At 41.8% G+C, this 13,893-nt stretch overlaps 1 protein-coding gene across 1 annotated transcript in view; it reads left to right on the top strand.

The window, feature by feature from the left end:
- The window catches only part of LOC126428342 (histone-lysine N-methyltransferase 2C-like), a 440,767-nt gene that overhangs the window by 261,597 nt on the left and 165,277 nt on the right, over window positions 1-13,893 (top strand). Inside the window, exons 47-50 of the mRNA XM_050090275.1 lie at window positions 775-856; window positions 7,158-7,449; window positions 8,315-8,540; window positions 10,887-11,198. Coding sequence (XP_049946232.1) covers window positions 775-856; window positions 7,158-7,449; window positions 8,315-8,540; window positions 10,887-11,198 — 912 coding nt within the window. The remainder of the gene's footprint in view (window positions 1-774; window positions 857-7,157; window positions 7,450-8,314; window positions 8,541-10,886; window positions 11,199-13,893) is intronic.

Here is a 13,893-nt window from a genome sequence, read left to right as displayed (position 1 = left end):
TTCGGGGGTGGGGGGAATAATCTTTTTGGATTAGCAGATTTTTTTTTTTTGTGATATGCAGTCTTTCGGTTACGATTTTATGGAAACTGGTCTGTAAAACTATTTATTCTTTCAATTATTATATTCTTGAATCATCATTTGATAATGATTTGTCTGTCTTTTCTGCATTAGCTGTTGCTATTACAGTGATCAGAAATTACGTAAGCCGTTGCACATATTTAAAAATAAAATAGAATTGTCAGTACCAAGTTCTCTGAAAAGTGATCGAGTGAAAGCTGTCATCCAGATTCCCGTTACGGGAGGCAGCAGGAAATCGAACAAAATGAAAACGCATCCAGACAGGCGTTCTCGTGCCAGTCTCGAGTCACACCGGCACTAGCCAAAGTGCAATGTCGTACGGAAAATCTCGTCCTCTCGTATTCTAACACTCCACACCGGAACGTCGACAGTGAATACGAGTAGAGGCAGTGTCGTACGGTACGTCTCGTCCTCTCGTATTCTAAAATCCGTACCGGCCTCCGAGAGTGTCGAGAGCGAATACGAGTAGAGGATTTCTCAGATCTCGGACTGTCTGTAGCCGATAGGTGAGAAGCTCAAATGTAATCCTCCACGCTCCGTACCCAGATATGCCACTCGTCTTCACAATTTGGAATTAACTCTTCTGCCCGTACAGAGGAGATGTCACAGTGGGAACGTGTGTGTTCGCAGCAGCTGCAGCACGAGCAGCAGAACGCGCTGGGCACGCTGCAGCCGCGCCAGCAGCAGCTCTCCCTGCAGCAGCGCCACCAGTTGCTGCAGCAACAGCAACAGCAGATGCTGCAACGCCAGCAGCAGCTCCTCCTGCTGCAACAGGGAGGTGAGTGTCATCATTTAGCAGTACCTTTTAGGGGTCAGAATGTATTTCCACTGTTACCCAGACAATATTGAAATGGCCAACATACTATTTATTTATCTGACTCCAAGAAGACAAGACTTTTCTTAGAGTTAAGAGAATTAATGTGGGATACGTTGACCCTTTTGCTGCTACGGATGAGCTCTTTGCATTCTGTACTGAGGCCGCTTTTTTATGGCTGTACTGGTGGCCGGGCTGAGAGACGGCGGTCCGGCCGATATGAAGTACTTGCTGACACATTTTTCAGAAACTGTTAGGTTAAAAAATTTTACTTTTTTCACATCGTGCAGTCTGTTATCTTCACCCAGTAAGGAACGGAATTTGTTTTTGTTTGTCGTCGTACTTACTGCACTGCATCAAATTAAGTTAAACATTGCGTGAAATTTTAAAGAGTTTACAGGTATAAAAACACATTTTCTGTTGTCGATTTTCACTCGTCCATTTCAATGAATGAAATGTAGATAAGATACCAAAAGTGTATTTATAATTGAGAGCTGAACAATGTCTCTCTTCTTTCTCGAGTTATTAGGTTTCGTATCCGACGGAAGGTCGGGCGCAATGTGCCCAATTCCGTCTGTGTTTAAGAAAACCATTAGATGGGGGGGGGGAAAAAATTTATACGTCTTCGCTTGATAAAGAACTGCACTTCTTTATGCCACAGTTGCTGTGCTGCATCAAATTAAGAAAAACTTCATATGAAATATTTTGCAGAGGTAAAAATGCATCACATAAACTTTAAACTTTACGTACGGTTAATTTTCTCTCGTACATTGCAAGAAATGAAATGTAGAGCACATATCAAACTTTTATTTAAAGTTGAGAGCAGAATGATACCTTATATCTTCTCGAGCTACTCAGATTTATATCCGAGGCACTGTCCTCCACGACAAACCACCCACAGTCTCGTGCGTCACAAATCGCGTAATCGTAACAATTGTCCTATCTTGTAAACGATTCGAGATGTCGAACGAGGTGTTCTACGAGTGATAGCACAAAATTAGGTACGTCCATTGTATGACGAGTACTCCAAATGGAAAATGCCGTAATGACTACAACTGAGTTAGGATGAATAGGCATAGACAGAGGTGTATGTTGGCAACACACAATATCCTATTTCGTAGCATATTCTACAGCATGACAGTCATGACCTTAGTGCCTTTTTCACCAGACATGCCATCTGGATTCTTCACCCAGACACAAGTTTCTCACAACTCCACAGGTGGGAGTGGCATTACAACATGTCCTTGGTTTTTGCCATCCACCTGGCCTTAATTTATGCTAATTTCTTCACCTTCAGAATTTTTTCTCAGTAACTATTCCTCTTGTCTCTTCCATTTAAATTTCTATATCATTTATTTTCTGACCTGTCTGTTTTTTCCAACCCCCTACCTCCATCTGCCTACCCCATGTAATGCACATAGTTCTCTGCTCTTATTGACTCTTGCACGATGTTTTGTTAGTGATGTCTGTCTCGCTTATTACTATATCTTCCACCTTTAAGCACTCAGTTTTCAAATCTCATCTGATGCCATATCCATCAAACAGTCTTCTTCTCATCTCATTCGGTAAGTGTCCCCTGAACCAGGATTTGGAGTGACATCACCTTAACTCTTCCCATTTCTTAAACCTCGCCAGTCCTTTTCATTCGTTCCTTTCCCTTTAACCCTTCTGCCAGAAGAGAAGCCACTGGCTCTGAGAGAGCTTGCACATTTCCTCAACTTTTGTATGTATTTTCTCCTGCTGCTACACGATGAGTAGATTTTCTATCTACCAATTACGTTACATTTTTGAAGTTTATTTATGTATGTAGTTAATGACACATTACATAACTGAAACACGAAATATTTTACGTTTATTCCTCAGCAGCAAACTGAATAAGTTAGCAGACAGTAAGGAACAAATGATGACGTACAACAAGAAATTCGTATGCGTGTTAGGAATTTTGCTAAAAGGCAGGGTCTCAACATGGCATACTGAAGTAACAAGTACAATACAGAATGAACTTGGAAGACAGATGACTAACACTGATAAATATAGCCAGTGTGGTATCTGCAATCAACCCTTCATTTGCTGTCAGTATGTATGTGTGTACACAACATGTAGGAACTTCTGAACCAAATATGCAGAACACCAAAGAGTATTAAAAAGTAATAGCTCCTCTCGACATTTGTACTCCATGTAATGGCATAGAATCTTCACTCAGCAAACATGGAAACAAGTTTGAAAATTCTTATAACTAGCAATAGCCTGCACCCAAAATTAACAACTGCATCCAAAATTAACAAAAATGGAGAAGCATCATGCAGAAAAATCTATAGCATAAGGAAAATACATACTAAATTAACATGTACCACTCTGTACTAAAACAATATTTGCCACAATAGACCAACTGTGCAAATACCCCCCTCCCCCCCTTCTCTCTCTCTCTCTCTCTCTCTCTCTCTCTCTCTCTCTCTCACACACACACACACACACACACACACACACACACACACAATGTCCTGAACGTTAATAACACTTGGAAATTTGCATGTCATCTTTCAAATAAATGCTCAACATAACAATTAACATCATACAGTCGCAGTAACAACATGCTAGATGACAATCTACTGATTTTGTTATAAAATAAATGAAATTGCACATGCAAGCCTCAAAACTCTTTTAATAAATATAATAAGTGTCTTAACACATTGGAAATGATGAGTAACACAGCTACAGAATAAAAAATTGTCTGTAACATGCTAAATAACACAATTTTTATATTGAAAATGGCGAAAAGAGGAAGAATAGAAACTGTTTTGTGGTTTGCAGATGACTGAATGTAAAATTTGTGGTAGTTACAAAGCTACCAGCATAAAATAACTTCGTATTGTCATGTAAGGTATCTATAAAATTATATAAATATTTGTTTTTCAAATTAGTATTCCAGACATAATTAATTCAAATGTTCCTGCACCATAATCATTATCAGACTGGACAGTTAAAAACATTCCACTGAAGATAGCACTAAAAGTGCTGAAACATTTTAGGGTAGAGAAAAACTAAAGAAACAATGTCTTGCAAAAGGCGGAGTGTGTCTCCAATGTTTTATACTTATACAAAGCATATTAAGAGCTGCCTAAAACAGGTCACACTATCTATTGTAGACAGTTGTAGCAAATTCTTAGGTAGATTGAACTGGAAGGCACTGACACGCAAATAGCTTTTCATCAGACACTACAAGAAGTTGCTGAGCTAGTGTCTTTCTGTATCGTAGTATAAGACCCACTGACTTCGTAGTCGTCACACACCGTCTCGTACTTACTGTAAATTAAGAGAAAAAATAACTTATTATGTCCAATGCCTTCATTTGGATAATTTCACTAGTAATCTGGGAGCCTTTGGCGGATTTCTCTCACATTTGCTCGACAGTTCAGTACTCCGATTCCTGCAACACTCTCCGATTGGTCTTGCAATCTCTGATTCATTGTCCTTCAGCTGCTGCCACCTCTGAAAATCTTCTTGTGTGTCATAAATTTTATTCGTGCTGCTCAGTTTTCGTCGCCTCCGACTCACAAGTAACTGTCAACTTGAAATTAATGTTTCATTGTCTGTGTAAACAAATCGTGAATTGCAAACTCGTAGATCCACGTTTCCAAACTGCCTCAGCTGTGAGTTGCATCCACTATCAGTCGCTACTGTTGTCTGGTCCCATCATTTGGCCAAACTGGTATCACTGCCCAATGTGCCACACTTCTGAAATCGTCAAGTTAAATCTGCTTATGACCTCGAGTACCGAAGCTTCATCTGTGAATGTAAAACTAACCCTGCATTACGCTATTATGCAATCTAAAAATGTTGACCTCAGGAGGCAAAGCTTTATCTGTGAATTAAGGTGGTCCTGTATTTTTTGGGTGCCAAATTTGTGAAAAAACTTTGTCTCATACGAGGTGCGTTCAAGTTCTAAGGCCTCCAATTTTTTTTCTCCGGACTGGAAAGAGATAGAAACATGCGCATTGTTTTAAAATTAGGTTGCATTCATTATCAATACGTCCCAGAGATGGCAGCACCGTACGGCAGATGGAATTTTACCGCCAGCGGCGAGAACGAGAACTGTTTTAAATACTTAAAATGGCGACGTTTTCCTTACTTGAACAGCGTGCAATCATTCGTTTTCTGAATTTGCGTGGTGTGAAACCAATTGAAACTCATCGACAGTTGAAGAAGACATGTGGTGATGGAGTTATGGATGTGTCGAAAGTGCGTTTGTGGGTGCGACAGTTTAATGAAGGCAGAACATCGTGTGACAACAAACCGAAACAACCTCGGGCTCGCACAAGCCGGTCTGACGACAAGATCGAGAAAGTGGAGAGAATTGTTTTGGGGGATCGCCGAATGACTGTTGAACAGATCACCTCCAGAGTTGGCATTTCTGTGGGTTCTGTGCATACAATCCTGCATCACGACCTGAAAATGCGAAAAGTGTCATCCAGGTGGGTGCCACGAATGCTGACGGATGACCACATGGCTGCCCGTGTGGCATGTTGCCAAGCAATGTTGACGTGCAACGACAGCATGAATGGGACTTTCTTTTCGTCGGTTGTGACAATGGATGAGATGTGGATGCCATTTTTCAATCCAGAAACAAAGTGCCCGTCAGCTCAATGGAAGCACACAGATTCACCGCCACCAATAAAATTTCAGGTAACCGCCAGTGCTGAAAAAATGACGGTGTCCATGTTCTGGGACAACGAGGGCGTAATCCTTACCCATCACGTTCCAAAGGGCACTACGGTAACAGGTGCATCCTACGAAAATGTTTTGAAGGACAAATTCCTCCCTGCACTGCAACAAAAACGTCCGGGAAGGGCTGCGCGTGTGCTGTTTCATCAAGACAATGCACCCACACATCGAGCTAACGTTGCGCAACAGTTTCTTCGTGATAACAACTTTGAAGTGATTCCTCATGCTCCCTACTCTCCTGACCTGGCTCCTAATGACTTTTGGCTTTTTCCAACAATGAAAGACTCTCCGTGGCCGCACATTCACCAGCCGTGCTGCTATTGCCTCAGCAATTTTCCAATGGTCAAAACAGACTCCTAAAGAAGCTTTCGCCGCAGCCATGGAATCATGGCATCAGCGTTGTGAAAAATGTGTACGTCTGCAGGGTGATTACGTCGAGAAGTAACGCCAGTTTCATCGATTTCGGGTGAGTAGTTAATTAGAAAAAAAATCGGAGGCCTTAGAACTGGAATGCACCTCGTAGTTCGGTCAATATGACGTATTGCAGTATTGTTTGCACATCTTTATCTAAATTTGTATTGTGTATTTGTTCTTGATGAGAAAACGTCTTGTATTTTACCTAGATGTTGTAGAGGTACAAACCTAAACTAGTATTAAGTCATTTAAACAGAGAGGAACTAAAGAAACCAGGTTTCTGCGACAGGTAAGTGTGCCATAAGAATAAACTGACCCATGACCATCTCGTAAAAGACTCTGTAAAGATTTACGTATTTTAACTACAGCACCACAGTATATTCATTAATTTGTGCAATTTGCTGTGAGTTACTGGCAACAGTATATAATAAATAACTCTGCATCTAATACATTAAATGAAAATAAACCTTTGTTACTTACGATTGTAATTTACTTCCCTTCAAAACAAGTGAATATTGATGCTACCAAATTCTTTGATCACTTCTCTAACGATATAACATGCCTGACATATAGCTAATCTAAATTTATAGGTCAGCCTAAAAATGTTTCATATGCAGAACTTCTATTGTGTAGACAAATTTTGATTTAGAAACTTGTGGTGTATATAGTGCCAAAGTATTTAGTGGGTGACTCAGTGCGGTTAGTTGTCACTTTTTATATAAACTCAAATATTAATGTTAGTCATCTTAAGAACTCGAGGTAGTGGTCATTATATTTATTTAGCGTACAATGTACGACGAAATGACATTAATACACAGCTGTGCATTTTGAGACAATAGCTCTGTTCTTCCCGCTGTCCATATTTATGTGACAAGTTCAGTACAAATATCTACAGCTGTACTACAAACATTAAGCACGAAATGTATAGTCGGGTGTTTATAACGGTCACCTGTAAATGATAAGTACACAATTATACGAAAAAAAGGGAACTGTACTGAGCAGCTCATAAATTGATAACAGAAGTAGTAAAGCGAACTGTTCACCATGCAGTCGAGGTTGTGAGCAGTCGACTGGTAAGGAGTAGTGACAGTTCCTGGAAGGGCAGAACTCACCACAGAAGTTGTCACAGGTGGCAGCCCGGCCCCGCCACCGCAGAGCCCGACGACTCCGTCCCCCCGGCAGCAGCTGACCCCCCAGCCCAGGGTCTCCGGCAGTCCGCAGGGTGCGGAGCACCCGCCCACGCCTCAGCAGCAGCAGGACCGGCAGCACGATGGCGACGGTGGAGGTGGAGGTGGAGGTGGAGGTGGGGGTGGAGGGGGTGGCAACCCGCACAACCCTCAGAACCCAATCCCCATTCTGAGGTTGTTTGGCCGCTACGGCACTTTCAAGCTCGGCCTACGCGGAGGATCGCCGATGTGGGGGTGAGTGGCCAATTCTGTGTTTTCACTACAAATTCCGTATACTCTAGATTTATCCTGTCGTACAGCAGGAAATGTGTCGGCGTTAATGTCTGAGAACAGTGTGGTGTAACCAGCTCGTCACAGTCGATATATCCTCGAATACAGTGGGGAATTTGCGTTCTTGCAGTTTGGACGATGTTTAGCTGAGAATTTTGGAACTGTTGTGCACGTTCTCCTGCATCAGTCCGAAGCTCGTACAGACCGTTTTGCAGTGGAGGATGCTCCTGTTGCCAAGTAAAGGGATGTGTCTCGGGTGAAGGAACTTTGTTTTAGACTGACAGATCGTCTCCCGACAAGATCTTCAGGAAAACTGATATTCTGGGCAGAAATACTAATAACGGGATGCCGTAGGCTCGGCAGATGGCGAGAGATTCTGGGAACTGGTAGGAGAAGACAGAACGATCGGGAACATTTGTTTACTGTTGCTGTGTATTCGTACTTTCTGCTTTTGTGAAATTATTGAATAAATGAAAATAATTTCTGTTGTGTTGTAGAAATGAGGAAAGAGATGAGAAGTGACACTGCCAATATTTGGGAGAGTAGCTGAATTGTTTTGTACAGGTGAAGTTATGCTGCTCTGTACTGGGCCTCAGTCTTCGAACTAATTTCACTGTTGCAGCCCTGTCAGTATTTGGATAAAAGTTCTGTGGGTACGTGACTCCCCTTCCTGGCCACTGTGGGAGATATTTGACAAAATCCGTGTTATCTTCTTCAGAACTCGAGTGGATAGTTGAAGAAACTGTGTTACACATTCTTGTGCAACTTCACAAATTTGAAGATAAGTGCCCAAAACAGATGTGATGTACAAAATTGTGTAACACGGCAGGTACGGACAGCCACCGTCTACCGGCGCCGCCGGTGGGCGCGACAGTGGGAGCGGGGGCGGCGGCAACGGAGGAGGCAGTTCGGCCCCCCCTACACGCCAGCAACCGGACACATCACTCGTCTGCGCCGACTACAACGATTTTGACGACGAGAGCTCGCACACCCCTCCGTCTGCACCTGGCGAGAAGGACGCCACCCGGGCGCACGCCTCGGTCACGGCAGAGGAGGTTAGTGAGCAGTCCTCATTGAAGTTCCCTTAGTGAGTCACCTCTGAGTTGATCTGCACGTAAAGATTGCATCTCTCTCTCTCTCTCTCTCTCTCTCTCTCTCTCTCTCTCTCTCTCTCTCTCTCTCTGTATCTCTGTTTCTCTTTCGATTTAAGAGAATTAAGCTTTGGGTATGCATTTTCACTGAGGTGATTTAGTGTAGGCTAGTCGTATAATATTGGGGGAAATCGATAATGTTTAGAGGCTGATCGTAATTTAAAAGAATCAAACATTTGATCATAAGCCATTCAGACTTAAATTGTAGTAATACTGTGAAACTATGCAGATACTCAGAGATTAATATGTTTAATGCATGTAATGGTTCTGACAGCCGTATCTATGTAATTTTTATTTGTTTACAGTAGGACTTGCTGTAGTAGTAGCAGTAGTATTAGCAGTAATCATAAATCTGTGAAAATTATGAACTATTAGTAAAACAAATCAGAAAAACATAGAAAACTGTATGAAAAATTCGAACGGGATAAAGAGCCGTAGTTAATTAAACTTGTGTTCAAATACCTGAGGGCAGACGAGTAGAAATTTCAGACGTATTTTGAGTGAAAAGTTCCAATATATAGCGATGAGGAAATGGATATAAGTTGTCGAAGAAAGAAGAGGATAAGAAAAAGAAGGTCAAAAAGTTGTTCCCGTCGATAAAAACTGATAACATTTTCTGTCAAAGTAAGCGAGGAAGTTGACAAAAACTGTAAACTGTGATAAATGACGTAAACGTACAATTATAATAAATAGACAGTTGTTACTTGTGCCTCTATCTCTGAAAGTGAAATCAGTACTTCCAGTAGTTGAGTTCTGCTTTACTGTTAGCTGGGGGATTTTGAGTCGCAACAGTTTCTTACTCGGCACACTGTGACAGCTGCCGGCCGGTCTCAAAAATAACCTTTTGTCATACGGGGCAACGTGACGACTGCGACTCGAGTGTGGTGTCACATTTGTGTTGTCAGTGCACTCACTGTCGGCATTACAGAGACTCTTCACTGTACCGGTGGGAACACTACGATCCTCGGAGTGGCAGTGCCACCACCTGTACCCTCTACGTCGGTGACACTTCGGTGCCGGAATTTAACGGGTCTGTCTGCTACGACCTCGTCTGTGACGACACTAGCCTTGTCCTCTTGTAAATTGGCTTGCAGACTCTCACTGCATTGTACGTATCTGTTCCTTCTCGGAGCGATTTAGTGTGGCACACGCTCGACATGTGCCGAAGTGTGATTAACGGTGTAATACGAGTGCCTCAGTAGTTTCGGATATCACTACCAAATTGTTACCTGCACTTTGTTGGCAGTGTTAGTACAGGAGATAAAACTGTTTCTGATTTTGTAATAAAAAACAATGGATTGTGTCACCCGATATTTTATTTAATGCTCTTTTTCGTGCCATTTTAACCATCCTGTAGGAACACACAATCATTTTACTTAAATTCCGTCTACGATTATGTGCTTCTAATAGTAGTTCTGTTCTGAACCTCTGTATGGTGATATTCGGTCCACACTGTAATTGTTAAAGATAAATGCAGCATCTCATAGTTGTAGGCTGCCGAATATAGGCCACGGTCCTCACAGAGAGGCTGGTTCGTAACTGGTATATTTGTATCCTACCACAGATCTCACACTCCTTATTTTGTTTATAAATTTTTCAGCTGAAACTAATTTCTCTTTTGTTATGTGTAATGAATGTGTAGCATTGAAGCAGCAAAATTCTTATGGCCCATCAAATTCCTGACTTCACCAGCTGACCATAAGCACTAACCACATAACTGAAGAATTGAGCTTTACCCCTTTCCTTTTAATTTGTTGTTTCTACACTTACCTTCCACAATTCGATAATTTACATCGATTTTCCTCGAACAGTTTCCATTTTTAAATAGCTGACAATTAAAAATACTGTGCACTTGTAATAATAAGTGAACATTTGAAGTACGTCTGATTAGCAGCTACAATGAGTCATTTCCGCAAACTTGAGGCCACTTTAAATTCCTTCTGAAACACTTAAACATGAAATAAGTAAAAATAAAGACGATAATGTCAAAGTAATTCTGTCGTCACCTGCAACGTAGTACACTCTTTTCCAATTCGAGTAATTCACTGTTGATTTTTAAATCGAAGGCGATAGTGAAATTTAGGTTTCTCCGTCACAGCACAGAAGACATTCGAGTTCGTGACAAAATTGTAACTACATTTTCGCGACAGTTGACGCATTTCCAGTAGGTCATTGAACTTAACTGTAGCTGTCAGATTTAGGTGTAGAGGTCTCAGCACGACATTTCAGTAAACTAGTGCCGCACTCTAGAGGGGCACTCGACAGTCACACCCACCCGACGCCGATGCTGTCACACCGCTAGCCGGCGAGACTCACGGCGGGCCTGTTTGGGAGCAGGAAGTCGCGTGCGATGCCGGTGCCGGGACGCCGCCGCCGCAACCGCAGACGCAGACGCAGCCGCCTCCCCGGGGGTCCGCGATCCCGTCGGTACTCGGTTCGAACGGTGACCTCCCGAGGGACAGGTCGGAGCTGGAACCTCCGGGAAGAATTGCCATTATAGGACCTCGCTCGGGTCCAGAGAAGATAGTGGCGACGACCGACACCCCCGAATCGCCGGATCAGGTTTGTGGACGCTGTCCGTGTACTCTGTACTGCCAGAATTTTGGTCTCGTGCTTCACGAGTCTGGAATGAAGGCTTACTACCTCATGTTGTCCTGTCATTTCTACTACCTCTGTCAACCTGTGGCTTCATTTCTGTTCTCTCACATGACCCAGAAATGCTGGAAAGTACAGAGAGTGCACTGTGTCTTGTGTTTGCCCCATTTCACTTTCAGGAGCGTAGATTGAGATGTTTTTAATTACGTGTTTCCTTGCATTCTGATAAACTTACACAGGTGAACGTAAAGTAACTTTTAATTTGTGATTGCAGATAACTTTTCTTTTACTTTTTTTGTGAAATGTTCTGCAGTGCCATTTCAAATTGGACTGCCTCCCATTTCCTTTGTCCTCGTTTTGTATTCACTGTTCCCTCAACCTGAAACACAGCTTTAGAATAGTGCGGCCTCTTTCCTCATCGAACACTAGTGTCACAACATTTCACATTATCTCATCTAAAATTTGTATCGGTTAGTTCAGAGTCTCCATTCACTTTTACTCGTAAATGTATGTATTTGAAATTACATTACAGCTATGGATTATTTTATTATTATTATTATTATGTTCTTTCCTACAATTTCACGTAGAATGGTATATGTTGCAGTGGGAATTATGCAGGAGTTACAGAAAATTAATACACAATATTTTCGTTTTGTCTCTACTTCCCACAAATTTCCCAATTATCCTTCTAGTCATTACAAATATCGGCTTTATGCATCGAGCCATATCCAGTTGCCATAGGCTTTCGTGTAGAATGTGCAGGATAGATTCCTGTGTTCGAAACGATTGGCAGTGCTGTACAGATATGCCTCTATAAAGCAGTTCCGTCAGTTTTCACACTCGTACACATTTATTTTCTCCGTGTGCTTTACACGTAAGTTGTCTTTGGAAACTGTCTAGTTCACCTACGAGGACGGTCTGCCGATCTGTTAGTACTGTTCGTTTAGCCTCTGTTCATTTCTAATACGTTTGGAGGTTCGTATTTGTAATGCGGCTGTTTGTTGTGAGAATATCCGTAATTTGTCAATGCAGATTCCCAATATACTATTTTTGCTTCTAAGGAGGTGCCAAACCCTGCGACCAGCTCGAACTTTGACACAGTAGCCGGAATTCACTCGAGAGTAACTCCCGTTAAAGGGATCAGATAACTACGCCTCAATTCTCGAACACCCAGGTCGGCTGTCGACGTGCAGATTTTGTTTTAGATCGTTGAAATTTTCGAACATTAAAAAATAACAAAAGTTTTGTTTGTTCGTATCAGGCTTCCAGTGTAATGGTCGGTTTCCAGGAAATTGAAAAATTAGTGAGACAGATTTGCTGCCAGTGTACTTGGCGACGGGACTGTGGCCAATCGGTTACTGTCCGGCATTTGGATCGCAGTCGGCTTAAGTGTACGTGCATTCAAACAGTTCTTCTTGTGACAGTTTTTTACTCTTCACTCTTACGGCGAAAGCTGTCACAAAATTTGTGCATTTGGTATTCTAAGTAAAATAAATGCTATTGTGAACAAAGATGAGAAATGATCGAAATACCAGCCTGCTGGCTGTATGAAGATTCTGTCTTTGACTCTGTTAAAACTTTCGTTACACAGTTGCACACTACTCAGTACACGAGAGTGCCGTAATTAAACTGACACTGTCAGTTGCCAGCCCCAGCAATTCTCATTATATGCACGGTATGCATCAACTTCAACTGCTGAGAGAAGTATCTTTGTAAACATAAACTTACGTTTGCTGTATATTGCAAACTGAGTGGGGAATATTTGTGTGCATGTGTATAGGGAACTGGCTGCCAAGCGGTGCCGGCTACTTTTTCTGCCTTTGTTATGTGTACTATCAGAAATGCTATGAAGGGTTACAATGACAGGAAGAATATAAATGAGTCTTTGAAAAACAGGAACAGAGAAAGAGAGAGGGAGGTTCCAACACGGAGACAAGAAAAAAGAAGAAACTACAGGGAATAGATATTACCATCACCTAGGCCAAAGCCTCTTTTCAACAGTTGTCATATTTGTGGAAAAATAAGAATAGTATAATGGATTAAACACAATAAAAGTATTTATGTAGGTACGAATGAAAACAAAAATGTCGGAGATCTTACAGGATAAGGTGAATGTATGAGAAGGTATATTAGACTGGCGACCTTATTCCTAAATATCTTCATTTAACGGTCTTGTACTGGAAAGCCCAAACAATTCCCATTATCTGTTTCCAGATTTCATGTTAAAAAATATGAGCTACCAACTTGATCTTCTGTAGACTCGATGAGAAAGTAACAGTTTGGCCTCTTCGTTGCATAAGGAGAGGATCTATAATCACAGGTGTAATATACTGATAGAAAAAGGGACAGCAGTTGAGATAATATTGAGTCAGTAGATGAATGCAAACAAAAATTCATTACGTGCTGTCGGCAATGTATGAATCAAATGTATTACTTGTCAAAGTAAACTGGCAATAGGGCGAACTAAATAAGTCGCGTAACTGTGTACAGGTCGTGTCCTAAATTAAAGTAATGTGCCCTGTGATGTTTAAAGCAGTTGCCGATGAGGAGGAGAAAGGAGTGATAGTAATAGTGCTGACGATATATGCGAGCAGTGTGTTAAAAATAAGTAAGTCGACAGTGTGCAAATTACTACGAGAGAGATGTGGATCGGAAATGTGTG

Source organism: Schistocerca serialis, chromosome 12, assembly GCF_023864345.2.
Source record: "Schistocerca serialis cubense isolate TAMUIC-IGC-003099 chromosome 12, iqSchSeri2.2, whole genome shotgun sequence".
NCBI lineage: Eukaryota > Metazoa > Arthropoda > Insecta > Orthoptera > Acrididae > Schistocerca > Schistocerca serialis.
Note: the sequence above shows the minus strand (reverse complement) of the source record. Positions and strands in the feature narration are given on the sequence as shown.